General features: G+C 42.1%; 1 protein-coding gene across 8 annotated transcripts in view; it reads left to right on the top strand.

Moving 5' to 3' along the window:
* Window positions 1-23,437, top strand: part of LOC134350427 (CAP-Gly domain-containing linker protein 4-like) — a 338,819-nt gene that overhangs the window by 23,657 nt on the left and 291,725 nt on the right. For 7 of the 8 annotated variants that reach the window (XM_063055606.1, XM_063055612.1, XM_063055607.1 and 4 more), the window contains exon 2: window positions 12,760-12,906. In XM_063055606.1, coding sequence (XP_062911676.1) covers window positions 12,760-12,906 — 147 coding nt within the window. Of the gene's footprint in view, window positions 1-5,646; window positions 5,826-12,759; window positions 12,907-23,437 lie in introns of those variants that run through there. The other variant, XM_063055609.1, reaches the window with a different exon arrangement.

The following is a 23,437-nucleotide window of genomic DNA, read 5'->3' as shown; positions in this document are numbered from 1 at the left end:
GATGAAAAACAAGACCTGTCAAAGGGCAGATGAACCCTTTCGTACGGTCAACGGCCATCTAACAAACACGTGCCATGAAGTGTGGAAAGGGCATCCCTTGCATCAAAGCTTGGTCTGGCCATTCACTGCAACAGAATATCCCCCAGCCGTCTTGGACCCCACCATGCTGCTGGATCTGGGAGAGGATGTCGAGAGGGTGGGTCTGGACCTGTGCAACCCCCTACTCACCTAAAATCCATTCATGCACGTGCTGTTCCTTTCTGAGGAGTGGGGTAGTTACCTCACTAACTGACTGAAAGGAACCATCATCATCCTATGGATAGCCAGAGAGAGAGAGAGATCTGGAATGGATCTGACCCAGGGATACCGAGACAGGAAAATAAGTAAAATAGGTGAAGGAAATGATATACATATAGACGATCATACAGTAAAGGCAGGCTGTTTTAATGCTTCAATACCCACCAGTTGAAGGAGAGAGGGCGAAATTTCCAGCCTCAGATTGTGGTGAATCATTGGAAAATTCACATCCAATCAGCTCTTGGGACGAGCAAGATGTCAGGCCTAAAATCTCTCTGTATTGCGCTGCAGACTAGAAGCTCCAATACCTGCATTTTCTAACATAATAAGCTGTTGACCAGAAGCTCTTTGTTGACTTTTCCTGTGACAGGAACTGCCTGGTATTGGAAAGTATCAATGCAGAGCTCAGGGAATCGTGCAGTAAAGGCAGGCTCACCAGGCTAAGCGGAGTGAGTGGTTCCGAATGGAGAGGAACTAATTCTTTAGATGAGTGAAGGGGACGGGATTATATTTGGAGGAACCCTCGGATGAATAGAGAATGTAGGCTGAGTCACAGGGAGGAGAGAAATTGCTTGGATCGAGAGACTGGATGGCTTTTTCTTGTCTTCTGACTGGATTTGTGTTGGTGGAAAACTCGCCAAAAGGCAACTCTTACAAAGGCATAAAATCCTTTTCAGTGGTTGAAAAACAGGTGGCTGGGTCCTTGAACTGATGTCTCTTCTTCTTCTGATGCTTTCTACTGTTGTCTCATCTTCCACCGCTCACAAAAGAAAAGCTCACGGTCGCGCAGCATTTCCTCATAAGATGTGTTTTCTAATCCATTACTAAGCAATGTCCTGGTAAATCTCCTCTGCATTCTCTCTAAAGCTTTCACATCCTTCCTCTAATGAGGCATCCAGTACAGAACGAAACAAATACTTTTAACCATAGTTTTATTAAGTTACCCCACGACTCTTGAACGTGACTAATGAAGACCAGCACACCATATGCCTTCTTAAACACACTTATCAACTTGTGTGTCAACTGAGGGATCTATGGACTTGGACCCCAAAGCCCCTCCCTTCCTCCATGCTGCTGACAATTCTGACAGTAACCTTGTACTCTGCCTTTAAGTTTGATCTTCCAAAGTGAATCACTTAACATTTTTCTGTAATGAACCCCATTTGCCACATTTCAGTCCAGCCCTACATCCTGTCTATATCCAACTGTAACCTGTGACAAACTTTTACACCATCCACTCTTCTAGTGTTTGTCATCTGCAGACTTAGTAACACAGTCTTCCACTTCCTCATCTGAGTCATTTGTGAAAGTCACAAAGAGCTGGGCTGTCAGAACAGATTCCTGCAGCACACGCCTAGCCACCAACCTCCAGGCAGAATTTGCTCCATCTGCAACCACCTGTCCCTTGCCTTTCCTCTGTTGTCTGGCAGGCTGTAGTTGGTCTTCCCAGAGATATGATAATATCCCGTGGAAGAAATAATGTCTGAAGTTGGCCTTACTTCAGGGGTGTATAGAGAGCAGCTCAGTGATGCTTACTTTCATATTCCATTTTTGCCTTAATGACTTCTGGTGGCTTTGTGTTGGTTTTTAAAAGCTTCCCAATCCTCTAATTTCCCATTATTTTTTCACTCTGTTTTATGCCCTCTCTTTGGCTTTTATGTTGGCTTTGACTTCCCTTGTTAGCCATGGTTATGTCATCTTGCCTTTCTAATACTTTCCCTTTTGGGATGCTTATATCCTGTGCTTTCTGAATTGCTTCCAGAAATTCCATCCATTGCTACTCTGCCATCACCCTGCTAGTGTTCTTTTTCAATCAATTCTGGGCAACTCCCCTCTCGTGCCTCTGTAATTTCCTTTACTCCACTGTAATACTGAGACATCTGACTTTAGCTTCTCCTTCTCTAATTGAAGGGTGAATTCAATCATATTATGATCACTTTCCCCTAAGAGTTCTTTTACGTTAAGCTCGCTAAACAATTCCAGTTCATTACACAATAGCTGATCCCCTTAGTGTGCTCAACCACAAGCTGCTCTAAAATGTCACCTTTTAGGCCTTCGAGAAATTCCTCCCCTTGAAACCTGCACCAACTTGATTTTCCCAATCTATTCGCATATTGAAATCTCCCATGAGTATTATAATATTGCCCTTTTGGCATGCATTACCTCTCTCCCATTTGCATGTAGACCACATCCTTACTACTGTTTGGGGATCTGTATGTAACTCCTATCAGGGTCTTTTTACCCTTGTAGTTCCTTAGCTCTATCCACAACAATTCAACACCTTCCGACCCTGTGTCACCTCTTTCTAATGGTTTAATTTCATTTTTACCAACAGAGCCACGCCAGCCCCTCTGCCTTCCTGTCTGTCTTTTTGTTACAGTGTGTATCCTTGGACATTAAGCTCCCAGTTATAATCTTCTTTCAGCCATGATTCAGTGATGACTACAACATCATACTTGCCGATACGTAACCGTGGTACAAGTTCATTAACCTAATTTCATATACTACACATATTCAAATACAACACCTTTAGTCCTATATTCACCTTTTTCAATTTTGTCCACCTTTTACATTGTAACTCATCCTGTTGGCTGCAATTTTGCCCTATCATCAGCCTCTCCTTGCTAGGAGTCTCACTACACATTGCCTCTGTTTGTAAACCAACTACCCCATCTTCAGCTGTATTACTCCAGTTCTCATCCCCCTGCCAAAATAATTTAAACCCACCCAAACAACTCTGGACAATCTGCCCACAAGGATTTTGGACCCCCTCGGGTTCAGGTGTAACCTGTCCCTTTTGTACAGGTCATACCTACCCCAGAAGAGATCTCAGTGGTCCATAAATCTGAACCGCTCCCCCTGCACCAGTTCCTCAGCCATACATTCATCTGCCAAATCATCCTGTTCTTGCACTCTCTGGCACGTGGCATAGGCAGCAATCCAGAGATTACTACCCTGGAGGTCCTGTTTCTCAGCTTTCTACCAAGCTCCCTAGAATCTCTCTTCAGGACCTCCTCACCTTTTCTACCTATGTCATTGAAGCCAATTTGTACCAAGGCTTCTGGCTGCTCACCCTTGCCCTTGAGAATGCCATGGATACAATCCAAGACATTGCTGATCCTGGCACCAGGGAAGCAACATACCATCAGTGTGTCTCTGTTCCTCTGATTAAGGAATCTCCTGTTAATACTGCAGTTCTCTTCATTTCTCTGCTGTCCTGAGCCACAGCAACAGACTCAGTGCTGGAAACCCAGTCACTCCTGGCTCGCCCGGTAGATTGTCCCCCTCAATAGTATCTAAAGTTTTATGCTTATTATTGAGGGGAATGGCCACAGGTGTATTCTGTATTCGTTGTGTACTTCCTTACTTTATCCTGGCTGTCACCCATTTACCTGTCTCTTCCAAGCTAGGAACTTATTGTTTGTTTGAACTGAATCATCCACTTAGTGCTTCTTGCTGAAGGTATTTGCAAGTGCTCAGTGCTCTTGCAAATGAGCACTGTTAAGGAACGTAAATATTACACTTGAAATTCAGCATTGTTCACTTGATTTGCACCTTTTTGTGTCAGTTTAATATAGTTAATAAATAACTTTATGATTTATAATTTTATGATTATGATTTATAATTTAAATGTTTACATTTGCTATTGGTTTATAATCCAGGGAGCGCGAAGCGCAGAATCAAATATCGCTGTGATGATTGTACGCTCTAGTATCAATTGTTTGGCGACAATAAAGTAATAACAAATGGAAGTCAAGTTGTTCAAGATACAGGAAATTAAAAAAAAACAAATCTCAAGTTATTCACTGAGGAAATGGATTTAACATTTGCTTGTAATTGAGGCATGTGCAACTATATCTGGATTATCTACTCTAAATCCTTTGACCTTGTGTTGCAGTACACTGATTAAATTCCTTGGACGTGAACATGTGCTTCCTTAGGTATTATAAGAGGTGGATATGGAGAGAGAGGATGTACCAATTATTATTTGCCAAAATTGCAAACTAGCAATTGTAACCAACTATTTATAAAAAGAGAGAGATACAGAGATGAAATAGGGGAGTATAAACTCAGTTGCTTGCTGTCAGTTGATGGGAAAGTGCTGGAAAATAATAATTGGCAGAGTTAACATGGATTTCTGAAAATGAAATTGTGTTTGAATGTTGGAATTTTTTTGAAGTTGTAACCTACAGATTAGATGTAAAATGACTTCAGTTGATGTCATATATTTGGATTTTAAGAAGGTATTTGACAGGATGCCAGACAAGAGATTAATAAACAAAATTAGAGTTAAGAAATTATTCACTTTCATGGGGAGAAAAATAAGACAAAATATTTTGTTAAATACTGAAAACTTGAAATGTGTTAGCTTTTAGAGGATTCTGAGTGCCCTTTTTCTATATTAGTCACTGAAATTTAGTGTGAAGGTTCAGCAAGGAATTAAAGTGGCAAATCTAAATAATAAGAGGATTTGTATTAATTATAGAGAATACTGATGAGAACACAAGTGGTATATTAGTTCTCTCTACCAAGGTAGGATATTCTTAAAGTTGAGGGGGTACAGCAATGTTTCAACTCCTGGGACTGTGGGGAGAGGCTAGCCCGACGCTCTCTTAAATTCAGGAAAAAAGAGAAGTGATCTCATTGCAATGTACAAAATCCCTAAGAGGTTTGACAGGGTGGGTACCAGAACCAGGGATTACACGTTCAAAATAAAGGTTGGACAGTCGTGGACAGGGTTGAGTAATATTCTTTTTGTCTAAGGAGATGATTCTTTGGAATTCTGTTCCTTTTAGAGGAGCAGTTGATGTTCATTGCTGAGCAGATTTTAAATGGAGATTGATCAGATTTTAAATATCAGAGAATTGAGGGATATGGAGTAAATGCAGAAATGCGGCGCTGAGGTAAAGATAAGCAATTTTATTGAACGGTGGAGCAGACACAAGAGGTCAAACTGATTACTTGTGATTTTATTTATCCAAATCATCTTTGACTAACATATCTATGATTTATATTTTTCAACAATAATCTCAGTTGATTTGATTGGAATTTGATTCTCAGAGTAAAAGAGTTCATGCTCTTACTTGCGTCAGTTAAAATTAGCAGTGAATATTAGATGTGATTGATTTAGCTTTAAAGTGACTAGAAATTTAATTTCGCATGCCTCAACTTTGTTCAGGACTGTGATAGTTAATTTGGCATCAATGTCATCTGAGCAGTGCTCAGTGTTCATGTGATTTGGATGTACATTGAGTCAATAAATACTTGGATGGATTTTCAGCACCTGAAATAGCAGCTGAGCTATTTAAAAACTATCATTAACTCATGAATCTTCTCTGTAACACTGGTAGTAGTTGTACTTGTTGGCTTTAATTTTAACCAGTATTTCTTGCAGTTTTTTTTTTGAGTAGTTTAACCAGCACTAATTTGCAAAATTTGGATTATTGGTGCATAAAATCAGTGTGATTGAGTGATAGTTGTGTTCCAACTGGGCAAGCTTGAAAAGTATTTCACAATGCTCCAAGCTCGTGAGTATTAAGTCTCAATTTGCATGACTCAAATGGCCATCTCCAACTTAAAAGAAACTTGTTATTGTGCAATTTTTTGATGAAAATATATTGAAGTTCTAGGTGCAATTAGAAAATTGTTTTAAATAATTGGAAGTACTTGGTGAAAGTTAAGGGAATAGAGATAATTAGATGCACAAATTGCAATTACTTAACGTGCTGTTTAGATGTTGCTGTGTTTTTGAAATAGTTCGGTTTATAATTAATATCAAATTGCCCATTTCAGTTTAGAAATTAGATTAGGTAATAGTGTTAATTTTAGTGCAAGCTTTAGAAAATGAAGTTTTCCCAGGGTAAGGTAATATCCATTTCCATGCTGTTTGCATCACTCTGAAAAGAAAATTTAACTGGGGACTTCCTGGGTTGAGTTTGTTCACTTGTTTGGTCTTACTCCTCTTCCACTAAATCAAAAGGGACATTGGAAGGGGAATGAAACTAAAGAAGTAAATCGACTCAAGCTAGGAAATCCGTCGTGAAATTGTTTGAAAGGAAGTTCTGTGATTGACTGTGGTCTGGGTATATTAAGTCAACCTGTATGCCTTCTTTCCTTGGGGAAAAACTCCTTCAGTAGACAGTAATTTCAGAATTTACCTCTCCACTGTATTAACCCTGAATTCTGAGTGATTGGACATCAGGACTCATAACCCTGTCTGCCTCTTCTCTTTCTTTTCCTTCCCCTTTAGAGAACTTGATCACTACCTTGCATCTCCTCAAGATTCACTGGGACTGATTTCTGGCCAGCTGACACCTCCATCCTTTCTCCCTCACTGGCCCCGGCACCCTGGCCCCATACCTCTAACAGCTATAGCAAACCCTTCTCTCTAGTCTCAAATTGATCTCCAACTGTCATGTCTCTCTCCCTCAGTGAATCCCAAGATTGGTTCAAAGTCTTGAACAGCTCTGCCTTGTGCGTCCTTAGAAATGTAGTGACTCGCTGCATAAAGCTATTTCTGCAAACTTAAGACTATTGAGAAAGTCATGAAAAGAAATTTCAGTTGATCATTTTTCTTGTTATTTTGTCACATAATTCATGTCTTATTTAATCAATTAATAGGGGTATTAAAATTTTCAGTTTCAGTCATTAGCTTAAAAAGGAAGCATTTAGAGCTAAAATTATGAAGTTTATTTGGTGGTAGAATTGTATAACATTTGTACTTCAGTGATTTCCATTTTGAATTTATTACTGGAATTTGGTTAGTAGAAGGGCTGCTGAAGGAACTTACAACAGTGAGAAAGATTTTGGAAGTAGGAGTTATAAGTGGACACCAGAAATTTTGGTTGTGTGGCTTGTGGTAAACCAGAGGCCTTACTGAGGATCGGTTGTGAAAAAATACTATAATATGGCTATTGCTTTGGCATTTCGGTGGCACCCAGTACAGGAAAGTTGCTTGATGTCTGGCAGTAATAGTGAGGGTGGTGTATCGGTGTATTGCAATATTCTGAACATGGGTTACAAGTTACAATTTTCGGAGCAATCATCCAATATTTCAGAAGTTGCAGGAATATTGTTCATACAATGTATATCTATTTTATGGATCTCAGTGCTGGAAGAGGGATCTTAGGGTCTGGAAATGTGTATTTTTTGGATTGGGAAGTCCAGACTATGTGAAGTAGTGACCTGTTAGCATGAAGATAGTGTTTTAGTTTGAGGGAATAAGGAAACAACTTTTGAACTCAGTAAGATTTAGTAGTACTAAGTTGATAATTTAGGAGGCTTGCTGAGTTAATGTAGGAGGTCGACAGCATCTGTGATTTTTTTGGAAGGAATTGGTGGACAAGACAGCATGATCCAATCTTAAATTGGCCGGTTTTAACTATCAACCCTTAATCAGATAGAGTCATAAGACCATAAAACGATAAGATATAGGAGCATAATTAGGCCATTTGGCCCATCTAGTCTGCTCTGCCATTTCATCATGGCTGATCCATTTTTCCTCTCAGCCCCAATCTCCTTGCCTTCTCCCCGCATCCCTTCATGTGCTGACCAATCAGGAATCTATCAACCTCTACCTTAAATATACATAAAGACTTGGCCTCCACAGCTGCCTGTGCCAAAGAATTCCACAGATTCACCACCCTCTGGCTAAAGAAATTCCTCCTCATCTCTGTTCTAAAAGGGCACCCCTCTATTCAGAGGCCCAAAACTTCACAATACTCCAAGTGAGGCCTCACCAGTGCTTTTTTAATATGAAGTCTCAATATTATGTCCTTGATTTTGTATTCTAGTCCTCTTGAAATGAGTGTAAATATTGCATTTGCCTTCCTCACCACAGACTTAATATGCAAATTAACCTTTAGGGAATCCTGCACAAGGACTTCAAAATCCCTTTGCACCTCAGTTTTGTATTTTCTCTCCATTTTGAAAATTGTTAACCTTTTCATTTCTTCTGCTAAAGTGGAATTTCTACCATACTGTTCAAGTCCTCCACAGTGAAGACTGATGCAAAATACTTAATTCAGTTTTTCTACCATTTTGTTGTCCCCCATTACTACCTTTCCAGCATTGTTTTCCAGTGGTCCAATATCCAGCCTTACCTCGCTTTTACACTTTATATATCTCGAGAAACTGTTGGTATCCTCATTAATATTACTGGCTAACTTTTGTATTCTATCTTTGTCTCCTTAATGACTTTTTTAGTTGCCTTCTGTTTGTTTTTAAAAGCTTCCCAATCCCCTAACTTCCACTAATCATAGAGTACTAAAGTACAGGAATAGGCTGTTTGGCTCTTCTAGTCCATGTTGACCTGATCTTCTGCCTAATCCCACCTATCTCCACTGAGACTTTATCTCTCCATGTCACTCTCATTCATGTATCTATCCAGACTTTTAAGATAAGTAGAACAGAATCTGCACCTACACTTCCACTGGCAGCTCGTTTCACAGTTGCACCACTCTTGAAGTGGAGCTCCCCCTCAGATTCTCTTTGAATATTTCATTTTTCTCCTAAATCCAATGGCCTCCAGTTCCAGTCTCACCCAAACTGAGGGAAAACAGCTTGCATGCATTTACCCTATATATACATCTCATAATTTTGCATAGTTTAATAAGCTCTCCCCTCATTCTCGTGTGCTCCAGTGAATAAAGTCTTAGAAACATAGAAGACCTACAGCACAATACAGGCCCTTTGGCCCACAATGCTGTGCCTAACATATACTTTAGAAATTACCTAGGGTTACCCATAGCCCTCTATTTTTCTAAGCTCCATGTACCTATCCAGGAGTCTCTTAAAAGACCCTATTGTATCTGCCTCCACCACCGTTGCCGGCAGGCTATTCCACACACTCACCACTCTGCGTAAAACAAACAAACTTAACCCTGACATCTCCTGTGTACCGACTTCCAAGCACCTTAAAACTGTGCCCTCTCACATTAGCCATTTCAGCCCTGGGAAAAAGCCTCTGACTATCCACACAATCAATGCTTCTCATGATCTTATACACCTATATGAGGTCACCTCTCATCCTCCATCGCTCCAAGGAGAAAAGGCCAAGTCTTATTCACCTTTCCCTTTAACTCAGGTCCTTGTGTCATGTCAACATTTTTTGTACTCTTTCAAGCTTATTGCTACCTTTCCTGTAGGTAGGTGACTAGAACTGCACACAGTATTCCAAATTCCGTCACACCAGCATCTTATAACATCCAACTATCATAATCAATGACACTAGAGATTCTGCAGATGCTGGAAATCGCACAAAATGCTGAAGGAACTTAGGAAAATTAGGCAGCATTTTTGGAAGGGAATAAACAGATGGTATTTCGGACCAAGACTCTTCATCAGGATTGGAAAAGAAGGGGGCAGAAGCAACAATAAGAAGGTGGGAGAAGGGGTGAGGAGGAGAAGTACAAATTAGTAGGTGATAGGTGAGACCAGATGAGAGGGAAGGTGGTTTTGTGGGTGGGGGAGGCAGTATGATGTGAGAAGCTGAGAGCTGATAGATGAAAGAAGTAAAATGCTGAAGAAGGAAGAACAAATTTAATAGGAGAGGACAGTGGGCCATGGAATAAAAGGGAAGAAGGTGTTGGACAGGTCATATGGGCAGAGTAGAATAGGAAAAGAATATGAGAGGTGAAAGAATAACCATAATGGGGAATGGAAATGGAAAGAAGGGGTGTGGCAGAGGGAACAGAGGGGAATGATTACTGGAAGGCAGAGAAAACGATGTTCATGCATTCATTTTGGAGACTACCCAGATGAAATAAGAGGTGTTGCCCTTCCAACATGTTTAGCCTCACTGGGGCAGTAGGGGAGGCCATGGATAGAAATGTTGGAAAAGGAATGGGAAGTTGAATTGAACTGGGGTGGTCACCATGATCTTGCCTTTGTGGCAGACAGAGTGAAGGTACTCAAAGATGCAGTTTTTCTGTCTGCATTGGGTCTCACCAATGTAGAAGACGCTGCACCCAGAGCACTAGATACAGTACAGGACCCTGACAGACTTGCAGGTGAAGCTTTGCCTCACACAGAAGGGCTGCTAAGAGACCTGAATGGTGGTGAGGTAGGAAGTATAGGGATAGATGTAGCATTTGTCAGGATTACAGGGATAAGTGCTGAGGGAGATCAGTGGGGAGGGTCTAATGGACAAGGGAGTCACAAAGAGAGTAATCTCCATGGAAATCAGAGAAGATTGGTAGGAAAAGATCTGGATAGTTGTAAGGTCTTATTGGACTTGCCTATCACCTCCCTCTGGTTCCCACTTCCTTCCCTTTATTCCATTGATCACTATCCTCTCCTATTAGATTCCTCCTTCAGCTCTTTACCTCTTCCATCTATTACCTCCCACCTTCTTATATCATTCCCCCCTAGCTTATGCACATTTCCCCTCACCTATCTCCTCCCAGCTTGTACCTTCCCCCTCCCCACCACCTCTCCTATTCCTTATGCTTCTCATTCTTCTGCCTTCTGCCTCCTTCCTTTCCAGTCCTATTGAAGGGTCTTGGCCAGAAACATTGACTATTTATTCTGCTCTGTAGATCCTGCCTGAACCTCTGATTTCCTTCAGAATTTTGTGTGTGTTGTTCCTGTTCTTGATGCCCTGGTTTATGATTACTGCTGTGCAAAAGCTCTCTTTATTTCACCCCTCCTATCTGTAATGCTTCATTCAAGCAATTATGGATCTGTATTCCCAGGTCTCTTTTTTCTACTGCATACCCAAGTGCCTTACCATTCACTGTGTAGTCTTTCCTGGTTTGACCTCCTAAACTGCAACACTTCACACATGTATGTATTAAATTTCATCTGCTATTTTTTAGCGCATTATCCCAGTGGGTAAAGATCTCACTGTAAGCATTGATAGCCTTCCTTTCTGTCCACTATGCCCCCAAACTTGTTCTCAGCAAATTTGCTGATTAAGTTTAAAGTATTATCATGTAAATCCTTAATATTGATGATAATCAACACATTGTTGATGACCCAGCACTGATCCCTGTGGCATGTCTGTAATCTCAGACCGCAGTCACAGAGAGAACCATCTTCTGCACTACATCGACAACTGTATTGGTGCTGTTTCATGCACCCATGCTGAGCTCGGCAATTTTATCAACTTTCCCTTCAACTTCCACCCTGCCCTTAAATTCACTTGGCCCATGTTTGATGCATCTCTCCACTTTCTTGATAACCATCTCCCAACATCTTTTATAAACCTACCGATTCGCACAGCTGACTTGACTATAACTCTTCCCACCCTGTCTCCTGTAAAAATGCCATTCCCTTTTCTCAGTTCCTTTTACTTGCTGCATCTGTTCCCAATGTAAGACTTTCCTTTCCAGAAAATCAGAGATGTCCACCTTCTTCAAAGAATGGGGCTTCCCTTTCTCCATTGTTCTGTACTCTCAGTATTTTAGCTTTGAAGGTCTCCCACTTGCCAAACGTCTCTTTGCCAGAAAACAACCTATCCTAGTTTATGCTTGCCAGATCCTCTCTGATGCATCAAAGTTTGCTTTTCCAATTTAGAATCTTAAATTTTATATCAACCTGATTATGGTCCATTAACCATTTTTTTGGCACCCAAGATTTGTATCAAATAGTTTCCTATTGTCCAGGAACCCTTTCTTAAAGTCAATTAGCTGGAAAAAAATTGCTTAATTGTTGGAAAATCATGGATGTGGGGTGTGCAACTTCGGTACTCAATGCACAATCTGGGAATGCTGAAGTAAAATTTTCTACCATTTTCCTTTATTTCTGATTACCAGAAGCTGCCTTGTTGTCTATCTCACTGTTTGGGAGCATGATAGTTGCTAGAAATCTGGAATAAAAGGCACCAACGGTGGGAGAAACATAAATAAAAGAAGAAAAACAAATAATAAATAGATAATAATAATGAGAACATGACTTGGAAAGAGTCCTTGAAATTGAGAAAGTGTTTACTGCAGACATTCCTTTATTTTCTCCATCCTTCCTTCCTTTGCAGGTTTTCTCATTTCTGAAGTGAGGTCATCAACTTGAAACATCTATTTCTCCATCTTCTCAGCAGCTCAGGCCACATCTGAACATCTTCTAACATTTTTTGTTTTTGTTTTGATTGCACTGTTGTTTTGGCTGAGATCTGTTTGCTCTGCACAATTGGTCTGAAACCAAGCATCTTCCTGCTCTATGTGGGTCAGAAGACCTTTAAGCCATTAGTATTGGCAAGAAGCTCCATAATTTAAAGTGATTATAAAGAGAGCTCTGTCTGATGATTGAGTCAGTTTCTTGATAAACTTACTGAACTAATGAGGAGTCTTGTCATTGTGCATCTCTAAAACAAAACTCTGCAGGTTAATAATTAACAAAGAAAATTTGCAGCAATTGGAAGTTTCACACCAATTACTTTCATTAAGTAATACCAGAACAAATTTGTAAAAGTTGAATGGAATGAGTGAATAAGCCAAGCTTTCATGTTCTCTTTACTCTTTGCAGAAAGTAGCACTGAAATGACAAAAGAAGATTCTGTCGAACCTTCCAATGATGAGGACTCCATAAGTGGAAATTATAGCACTATATCCTCAGATTCTGAGAGACCAGTTGTACATCCAGTAGTTTCAGCACCTATGCCTACAGATTGTGGTAAGTAATTTAAAAAAAATAACAGCTAGCTTTGGAAAAAATATCTTTCATCATTCTTCTCATAAACTAAACTAATTTTAATTGTATGTGTTATCTTTATGTTCATAGAACATGATGGATATTTTGAATTTCATGTAAAACTTGCAAATCAGGCATACAGAGCTCAACATAAACTATGGTACTGATTGCATGACGTGGATGACAGGATAATTATAGACTAACTGTGAGACCTGGGCTTTGCTTTGTATTGCTTATCTGTAATAATCAAATAACACTGCTCTGTAAATAGAAGCAAAATGCTGAAGGTACTCAGCAAGTCAAGCATCATCTGCAGAGAAAGAAATAGTTAAAGGTGACTCCTTGCCTTCTCCAGCATTTTTTCTTCAGATTTCCCATGTCTGCATTATTTTGTTTTTTGGATTCTGATAGATTCTGAAATTTAAGATTATTTTAAATTGTTCTGTTTTTCACAAGAATTCTGTGGATACAGACTCAAAGTTTTCAGGGAATTACATCTGCGAGCACATTCTGTATAAGTGCCAGCAAGTTTAGATTTTTCATGTGTGTGCATATGGTTGTGAAGTTCTGAACTTGCTGCCAATTATTTGCTGGCATCTCCTCCACTAAGCTTCAACAACCAACAAGGAAGCACAAGCTGAAGAGGTTCCTCCCCACTTATGGTTGGGAATCTGTTGAAGCAACCTGTGCCTGGTTAGATGTGGCATAAAGAATTCTTTCTCATTGTTTTCAATGGGATATGGGTAAATATAAGTGATTTTTAGATTCTGGCTATTTGACTTTTTGGAAATGTTAAGTTTCTTTTGTATTTAAAGAATTAATGGAATAATTTTAATACTATTTTTGTAGATTTTTGCAATGTGTTTATGAAACATTCTGTTTTGGAAGCTCGCAAAACACAGGGCTGTGGCTTAGCAGGGTGGCGACATTTTGGTTCTCTTTTTGACTGGGCTCTTTGATGGAGGTTAAGGCATAAAATGGGTGGCAGAATTGACCCACTTCTCGGACTTGAATATTACTAACCTGGTGGCAAGTTTTCTATGCACAGATGTTAGAAACATAGAAAAACCTACAGCACAATACAGGCCCTTCAGCCCACAAAGTTGTGCCGAACATGTCCTTACCTTAGAAATTACTAGGGTTACCCATAGCCCTCTATTTTTCTAAGCTCCATGTACCTATCCAAAAGTCTCTTAAAAGACCCTATCGTGTCCGCCTCCACCACCGTTGCCAGCAGCCTATTCCATATACTCACCACTCTCTGTGTAAAAAAACAACAACAACTTACCCCTGACATCTCCTCTGTACCTACTCCCAAGCACCTTAATCCTGTGCCCTCTTGTGGCAGCCATTTCAGCCCTGGGGAAGAAGCCTCTGACTATCCACACGATCAGTGCCGCTCATCATCTTATACACCTTTATCAGGTCACCTCTCATCCTCCGTTGCTCCAAGGAAAAAAGGCCGAGTTCACTCAACCTGTTTTCATAAGGCATGCTCCCCAATTCAGGCAACATCCTTGTAAATCTCCTCTGCACCCTTTCTATGGTTTCCACATCCTTCCTGTAGTGAGGCAATCAGAACTGAGCACAGTACTCTAAGTGGGGTCTGACCAGGGTCCTATATAGCTGCAACATTACCCCTCAGCTCCTAAATTCAATTCCACGATTGATGAAGGCCAATGCCCCGTATGCCTTCTAAACCACAGAGTCAACCTGCGCAGCAGCTTTGAACGTCCTATGGACTTGGACCCCAAGATCCCTCTGATCCTCCACACTGCCAAGAGTCTTACCATTAATACTATATCCTGCCATCATATTTGCCCTACCAAAATGAACGACTTCACACTTATTTGGGTTGAACTCCATCTGCCACTTCTCAGCCCAGTTTTGGATCCTATCAATGTCCCACTGCAACCTCTGACAGCCCTCTACACTATCCACAAAACCCCCAATCTTTGTGTCATCAGCAAATTTACTAACCCATCCCTCCACTTCCTCATCCAGGTCATTTATAAAAATCACAAAGAGTAAGGGTCCCAGAACAAATCCCTGAGGCACACAACAGGTCACCGACCTCTATGCAGAATATGACCCGTCTACAACCACTCTTTACCTTCTGTGGGCAAGCCAGTTCTGGATCCACAAAGCAATGTCCCCTTGGATCCCATGCCTCCTTACTTTCTCAATAAGCCTTGCATGGGGTATCTTATCAAATGCCTTGCTGAAATCCATGTACACTACATCTACTGCTCTTCCTTCATCAATGTGTTTAGTCACGTCCTCAAAAAATTCAATCAGGCTCGTAAGGCATGACTTGCCCTTGACAAAACCATTCTGACTATTCCTAATCATATTATACCTCTCCAAATGTTCATAAATCCTGCCTCTCAGGATCTTCTCTATCAACTTACCAACCACTGAAGTAAGACCCACTGGTCTATAATTTCCTGGGCTATCTCTACTCCCTTCCTTGAATAAGGGAATAACATCCGCAACCCTCTATTTCTCTGGAACCACTCCCGTTCTCATTGATTATGCAAAGATCATCGCCAGGGGCTCAGTAATCTCCTCCCTCACCTCCCACAGTAGCCTGGGGTACATCTTGTCCTGTCCCGGCGACTTATCCAACTTAATGCTTTCCAAAAGCTCCAGCACATTTTCTATCGTAATATCTATATGCTCAAGCTTTTCAGTCCGCTGCAAGTCATCACTACAATGACCAAGATCCTTTTCCATAGTGAATACTAAAGTAAAGTATTCATTAAGTACCTCTGCTATTTCCTCCAGTTCCATACACACTTTCCCACTGTCACACTTGATAAGTCCTATTCTTTCACGTCTTATCCTCTTGCTCTTCACATACTTGTAGAATGCCTTGGGGGGGGGGGTTCCTTAATCCTGCCCACCAAGGCCTTCTCATGGCCCCTTCTGGCTCTCCTAATTTCCTTCTTAAGCTCCTTCCTGTTAGTCTTATAATCTTCTAGATCTCTAACATTACGTAGCTTTCTGAACCTTTCGTAAGCTTTTCTTTTCTCTTTGACTAGATTTACCACAGCCTTTGTACACCATGGTTTCTGTACTGTACCATAACTTCCCTGTCTCATTGGAACGCACCTATGCAGAACTCCACACAAATATCCCCTGAACATTTGCCACATTTCTTCCGTACCTTTCCCTGAGAACATCTGTTCCAATTTAAGCTTCCAATTTCCTGCCTGATAGCCTTATAGTTCCCTTTACTCCAATTAAATTCTTTTCTAACTTGTCTGTTCCTATCTCTCTCCAATACTATTGTAAAGGAGATAGAATTATGATCACTATCTCCAAAATGCTCTCCCACTGAAAGATCTGACACCTGACCAGGTTCTTTTCCCAATACTGTACCAAACCAAATACAGTCTCTCCTCATGTAGACTGATCTACATATTGTGTCAAGAAACCTTCCTGAACACACCTAACAAACTTCACCCTATCTAAACCCCTTGCTCAAGGGAGATGCCAATCGATATTTGGGAAATTAAAATCTCCCACCACGACAACTTTGTTATTATTACACCTTTCCAGGATCAGTTTCCCCAGCTGCTTCTCAATATCCCTGTTACTATTGGGCAGCCTATGAAAAACACCCAGTAGAGTGCTTGACCCCCTTCCTGTTCCTAACCTTCAACCACAGAGACTCCGTAGACAATCCCTCCATGACATCCACCTTTTCTGCAGTCATGACACTATCTCTGATCAACAGTGCCACGCCCCCACCTTTTTTGCCTCCCTCCCTGTCCTTTCTGAAACATCTAAAATCTGGCACTTGAAGTAACCATTCCTGTCCCTGAGCCATCCACGTCTCTGTCATGGCCACAACATCATAGCTCCAAGTACTGATCCACGCACTAAGCTCATCTGCTTTGTTTGCAATACTCCTTCTGTTAAAATGGACACATCTCAAACCGTCGGTCTGAGCGCGTCCCTTCTTTATCGCCTGCCTATCCTCCCTCACTCACTGTCTCCGAGCATCCTCTATTTGTGAGCCAACTGCCGCTTCCCCAGTCCCTTCAGTTCGGTTCCCACACCCCAACAATTCTCGTTTAAACTCAAAGGGCTCCAAGGAAATATGGTAGTAAGGGATAAGAATGTCTACTCGTTATTCTTCCCACATGTTGTTTTCCTGGCATTTGTTACCTATGTTACGTACCCCGTAACTGGGTTGCCAAACCAGCAGAAATGGATCACTCAGTTGGAGTCTGGAGTATTAGAACTAAGAAAGTTTTATTAAAGAAACAAGCAACACAGTAATCGAAAGGATAATAAAAGCAACAATTCAACAATGATAACCACACATGTGCACAGAATTAAGATAACAGCATCAATCAAGCTCTATCGTTGTCTAGGGGTAAATGACCAATTTCAAAATTACTCAAAGTTCAGTCCAGTTTGTAGTTCAGTTCGCAGTAATCGTTGTCATGGCGATGGACAAGGTGGGGAAGAGAGACATAGAATAGGAACAACTCATCATTCAGCACAGCTTCACTCACAGACCAGCGAGATGGCTCACAAACAGCATTTGGGCGGGTCCTTGGTGATGTCACCTGAGGTCACCGACTGTGACCCCTCCTCCAGATGCGGTCGATCCTCTGCAGTGAACCCGGCACCCAGGCAAGGGCGGACACACACCGGGTTCCCGCTGATCGTACCTTTCCACCCTGTGCGTTGTCCGGTACTTCTCACCACTCGTGAGAGGCGCACCGCTTCCAGGGTCTCGTTACCTCGGGTGGCGTGTGTGTCTGTCTTAGCGAACCTGTCCCTTTTTATCCCCCTGCTGGGGTATCGCCTGTCCATCACTTCAAACAGTTCAGGGTTCAAAGGGGGGAGCCGCTCCAGACAGCTCTTCCTCCCACATCCCTTCATTACACATCTCCAGACGCTGCTCCATTGTTCCTTATCTCTCCTTCCCCTGAGGGCAGGTGGCAGACCAACTGCTGATGCCACTGATGCTAGCCCAGGCCAGCAAACACCTTAATTTTATGTGTATTCCCGTAACACCTACAACAAATTTAAGGGGAACCGTCTGGTAAAGTGGCTTGCTACTGGGTAACTGAAGACTTAGCCCTGAACGACCAAGAATGCAGCTGATATCCTAGATGTGTAAGTAACCAGGGAATAGAAACATAGAACATAGAATAGTACAGCACAGTACAGGCCCTTTGGCCCACAATGTTGTGCCAGCCCTTAAACTCTGCCTCCCATATAACCTCCCACCTTAAATTCATCCATATACCTGTTTAGTAGTCTCTTAAACTTCACTAGTGTATCTGCCTCCACCACTGACTCAGGCAGTGCATTCCACGCACCAACCACTCTCTGAGTAAAAAACCTTCCTCTAATATCCCCCTTGAACTTTCCACCCCTTACCTTAAAGCCATGTCATCGTGTATTGAGCAATGGTGCCCTGGGGAAGAGGTGCTGGCTGTCCACTCTATCTATCCCTCTTAATATCTTGTATACCTCTATCATGTCTCCTCTCATCTTCCTTCTCTCCAAAGAGTAAAGCCCTAGCTCTCTTAATCTCTGATCACAATGCATACTCTCTAAACCAGGCAGCATCCTGGTAAATCTCCTCTGTACCCTTTCCAATGCTTCCACATCCTTCCGATAGAGAGGCGACCAGAATTGGACACAGTCCTCCAAGTGTGGCCTAACCAGAGTTTTATAGAGCTCCATCATTACCTTGCGACTCTTAAACTCTATCCCTCAACTTATGAAAGCCAACACCCCATAAGCTTGCTTAACTACCCTATCTACCTGTGAGGCAACTTTCAGGGATCTGTGGACATGTACCCCCAGATCCCCCTGCTCCTCCACACTACCAAGTATCCTGCCATTTACTTTATACTCTGCCTTGGAGTTTGTCCTTCCAAAGTGTACCACCTCACACTTCTCTGGGTTGAACTCTACCTGCCACTTCTTCACCCACTTTTGCATCCTATCAATGTCTCTCTGCAATCTTCGAGAATCCTCTACACTATCGATAACACCACCAACCTTTGTGTCGTCTGCAAACTTGCCAACCTACCCTTCTACCCCCGCATCCAGGTTGTTAATAAAAATCATGAAAAGTAGAGGTCCCAGAACAGATCCTTGTGGGACATCACTAGTCACAATCCTCCAATCTGTATGTGCTCCCTCCACCACGACCCTCTGCTTTCTGCAGGCAAGCCAATTCTGAATCCACCTGGCCAAACTTCCCTGGATCCCATGCCTTCTGACTTTCTGAATAAGCCTACCGTGTGGAACCTTGTCAAATGCCTTACTACCACAGATGTAAGGCTCACTGGTCTATAATTACCTGGACTATCCCTACTACCTTTTTTTGAAGAAGGGAACAACATTTGCCTCCCTCCAATCCTCCGGTACCATTCCCGTGGACAACGAGGAAATAAAGATCCTCACCAGAGGCTCAACAATCTCTTCCCTTGTCTCGTGGAGCAGCCTGGGGAGTATTCCGTCAGGCCTTGGGGACTTACCTGTCCTAATATATTTTTAACAACTCCAGCACCTCCTCTCGCTTAATATCAATATGCTCCAGAACATCAACCTCACTCATAGTGTCCTCACCATCAAGTTCCCTCTCATTGGTGAACACTGAAGAGAAGTATTCATTGAGGATCGCGCTGACTTCCACAGCGTCCTGACACATCCTCCCATCTTTATCTCTAATTGGTCCTACCTTCCCTCATAGCAGTATGTTCTATCTTATTCTGCACATACAGTTTCCTAGTCAGTTTGCATTATAGTACCATGTTCCCATACTATTTTTACATTTATTGTTGCAGAATCTCAGGAAATACCAATACAATCACATTATCACCACCCACACTCCTTTCAGAGCCAAAGTTGTTCATTGCCATTCATCATAGCTATCTGGAGTCCAGCCAGCTGAAAGGGAACAACATTCTATCAGCCTGACTCGGCTTCTAGAGTACTTTCATGGATGGAGTAGGGCCAACAAATCTAATTGGAAGGCAGAAAGGCAAAATGCTTTTAGATATTTGTTGGTAGAATCCTCAATATCTCTTGACAGATTGGCCCAGATAGCAGGTTCAGCCAGGAATCACCTCTCCTGCCACCTGTTGAATTGTTCCGCCATCTCTTCCTCCTTTTATCGCTGGTTCCCTGGGGCAAAGGCAAGGTTGTCCAGGAAATAGCAGATCTCAGCAAACTCTGTTGTCTTTCCAGAGTGCCTCCCCTTCTGCCTTGGGACCTTTAGGGAAATCTAGACTGTTTTTGATTCCTGTGTTTGCATTAGCATGTTGTCTGTTTATCCAGCAATCATGAAGAGGTAATGTACAGTCCATCTTCGCCAAAGTCAGTATGTCCAAACCAGCTTTCATAGCAAAAGCTCCTGAATCAGGAAGTACCATTGCTCTTTTGAGTTGAGTGAGTGTCAAATGTGTTTGTGACGCTATAAATTTGGCATTGCAACAAATGGAGCATTGTGAAAGTATTCTCCGTCTGTAGAAACAAAGCATGACTTAATGTAACCTTCCTGTGCTAAAAGTAAGTGATGCATCCCAATGACACTAGTTAGTGCTGGTCATGCTTGCCAAACTTCTGAAGTATGCCATTACCGGAAGTAAGGGCACACAGTACCTTTAAAAGGTATTCACCCCCCCCCCTTAGAAGTTTTCATGTTTTATTGTTTTACAACATTGAATCAGAATGGATTTAGTTTAGCTTTTTTTTACATTGATCAACAGAAAGGACTCTTTCAGGTCAAAATGAAAACAGATCTCTAAACATGACCTAAATAAATTACAAATATAAAACACAAAATAATTGATTGCATAAGTATTCACCTTTAGGACCCTGGTCAGACCCCACTTGGAGTACTCTGCTCAATCCTGGTCGCCTCATGGCAGGAAGGATGTGGAAACCATAGAAAGGGTGTGGAGGAGATTTACTTTATACTTTATTGTCGCCAAACAATTGGTACTAGAACGTACAATCATCACAGTGATATTTGATTCTGCGCTTCACACTCCCTGGATTACAATTATTAAATATTAAAAATATTTAAAATAGTTAAAATTAGTAAATATTAAAAATTTAAATTATAAGTCATAAATAGAAAATAGAAAAATGGAAAGTAAGGTAGTGCAAAAAAAACTGAGAGGCAGGTCCGGATATTTGGAGGGTACGGCCCAGATCTGGGTCAGGATCCGTTCAGCAGTTGGAAAGAAGCTGATCCCAAATCTGGCCGTACGAGTCTTCAAGCTCCTGAACCTTCTCCCGGAGGGAAGAGGGATGAAAAGTGTGTTGGCTGGGTGGGTCGTGTCCTTGATTATCTTGGCAGCACTGCTCCGACAGCGTTCGGTGTAAAGTGAGTCCACGGACAGATGTTGCCTGGATTGGGGAGTATGCCTTATGAGAATAGGTTGAGTGAACTCGGCCTTTGCTCCTTGGAGTTATGGAGGATGAGAGTTGACCTGATAGAGGTGTACAAGATAATGAGAGGCATTGATCATGTGGATAGTCAGAGGCTTTTTCTCAGGGCTGAAATGGCTAGCATGAGAGGGCAAAGTTTTAAGGTGCTTGGAAGGAGGTACAGAGGAGATGTTGGGGTAAGTTTTTTACACAGAGAGTGGTGAGTGCTTGGAATAGGCTGCTGACGGGGGTAGAGGCAGAAACGATAGGGTCTTTTAAGAGACTCCTGGATAGCTACATGTAAAGTAGAAAAATAGAGGGCTATGGGTAAGCCTCGGTAGTTCTAAGGTAAGGATATGTTCTGCACAGCTTTGTGGGCCGAAGGGCCTGTATTGTGCTGTAGGTTTTCTATATTTCTATGTTTAATGTAACACAGCTAATCATCACAGGTACAGCCAATCGGTTTTAGAAGTCACGTAATTATAGACAATAGGTGTAGGAGTAGGCCATTCGGCCCTTCAAGCCAGCACCGCCATTCACTGTGATCATGGCCGTTCATCCACAATCAGTACCCAGTTGCAGTATCCAGTAGGGGACTGCAATTTGAGCTTCGATGTTAAGACAGGGGTTAGGAAAAGCTGCCATGTCAGCGATATTGTTTATCCTGATGATTGATGGGGTTGAGACAAACAATGAAAAATAAGCAGAGAGGCATTAGATGGACCCTAGTCTCCATTTAGAAGACCTTGACGTTGCGGATGACCTCGTATTACTAATGCCTCAGTACCTGTATACCTGTGTATCTTTGGTGGACAGGCTGAACTTAAGAATCAGCCAGAGAAAAACTGAGACCATGACCCTTAATGTGGAGTCTCCTCCGCCCATCAAGGCATACAGCATTGAATTACCCAGCACCAGCAGATTCATCTACCTGAGCCCATCATTTGGCAAGAATAGACAATAGGTGCAGGAGTAGGCTATTCAGCCCTTCGAGCCAGCACCGCCATTCACTGTGATCATGGCTGATCATCCACTATCAGTATCCAGTTCCTGCCTTATCTCCATAACCTTTGATTCCGCTATCTTTAAGAGCTCTATCCATCTCTTTCTTGAAAGCATCCAGAGACTTGGCCTCCACTGCCTTCTGGGGCAGAGCATTCCACATATCCACCACTCTCTGGGTGAAAAAGTTTTTCCTCAACTCCGTTCTAAATGGCCTACCCCTTATTCTTAAACTGTGGCCTCTGGTTCTGGACTCACCCATCAGTGGGAACATGCTTCCTGCCTCCAGCGTGTCCAATCCCTTCATAATCTTATATGTTTCAATCAGATCCCCTCTCATCCTTCTAAATTCCAGTGTATACAAGCCCAGTCACTCCAATCTTTCGACGTATGACAGTCCCGCCATCCCAGGAATTAACCTTGTGAACCTACGCTGCACTTCCTCAATAGCAAGAATGTCCTTCCTCAAATTTGGAGACCAAAACTGCACACAGTACTCCAGGTGTGGTCTCACCAGGGCCCTGTACAGCTGCAGAAGGACCTCTTTGCTCCTATACTCAATTCCCCTTGTTATGAAGGCCAGCATGCCATTAGCTTTCTTCACTGCCTGCTATACCTGCATACTTGCTTTCAGTGACTGATGTATAAGAACACCTAGATCTTGTTGTACTTCCCCTTTTCCTAACTTGACTCCATTTAGATAATAATCTGCCTTCCCGTTCTTACCACCAAAGTGGATAACCTCACATTTATCTACATTAAACTGCATCTGCCGTGCATCTGCCCACTCACCCAGCCTGTCCAAGTCACCGTGCATTCTCATAACATCCTCCTCACGTTTCACACTGCCACCCAGCTTTGTGTCATCGGCAAATTTGCTAATGTTACTTTTAATTCCCTCACCTAAATCATTAATATATATTGTAAACAGCTGCGGTCCCAGCACTGAACGCTGCGGTACCCCACTGGTCACCACCTGCCATTCCGAAAGGGGCCCGTTAATCGCTACTCTTTGTTTTCTGTCAGCCAACCAATTTTCAATCCATGTCAGTACTCTGCCCCCAATACCATGAGCCCTAATTTTGCCCACTAA

Source organism: Mobula hypostoma, chromosome 8, assembly GCF_963921235.1.
Source record: "Mobula hypostoma chromosome 8, sMobHyp1.1, whole genome shotgun sequence".
NCBI classification, from domain to species: domain Eukaryota; kingdom Metazoa; phylum Chordata; class Chondrichthyes; order Myliobatiformes; family Myliobatidae; genus Mobula; species Mobula hypostoma.
This window is presented reverse-complemented; position numbering and strand designations above follow the sequence as displayed.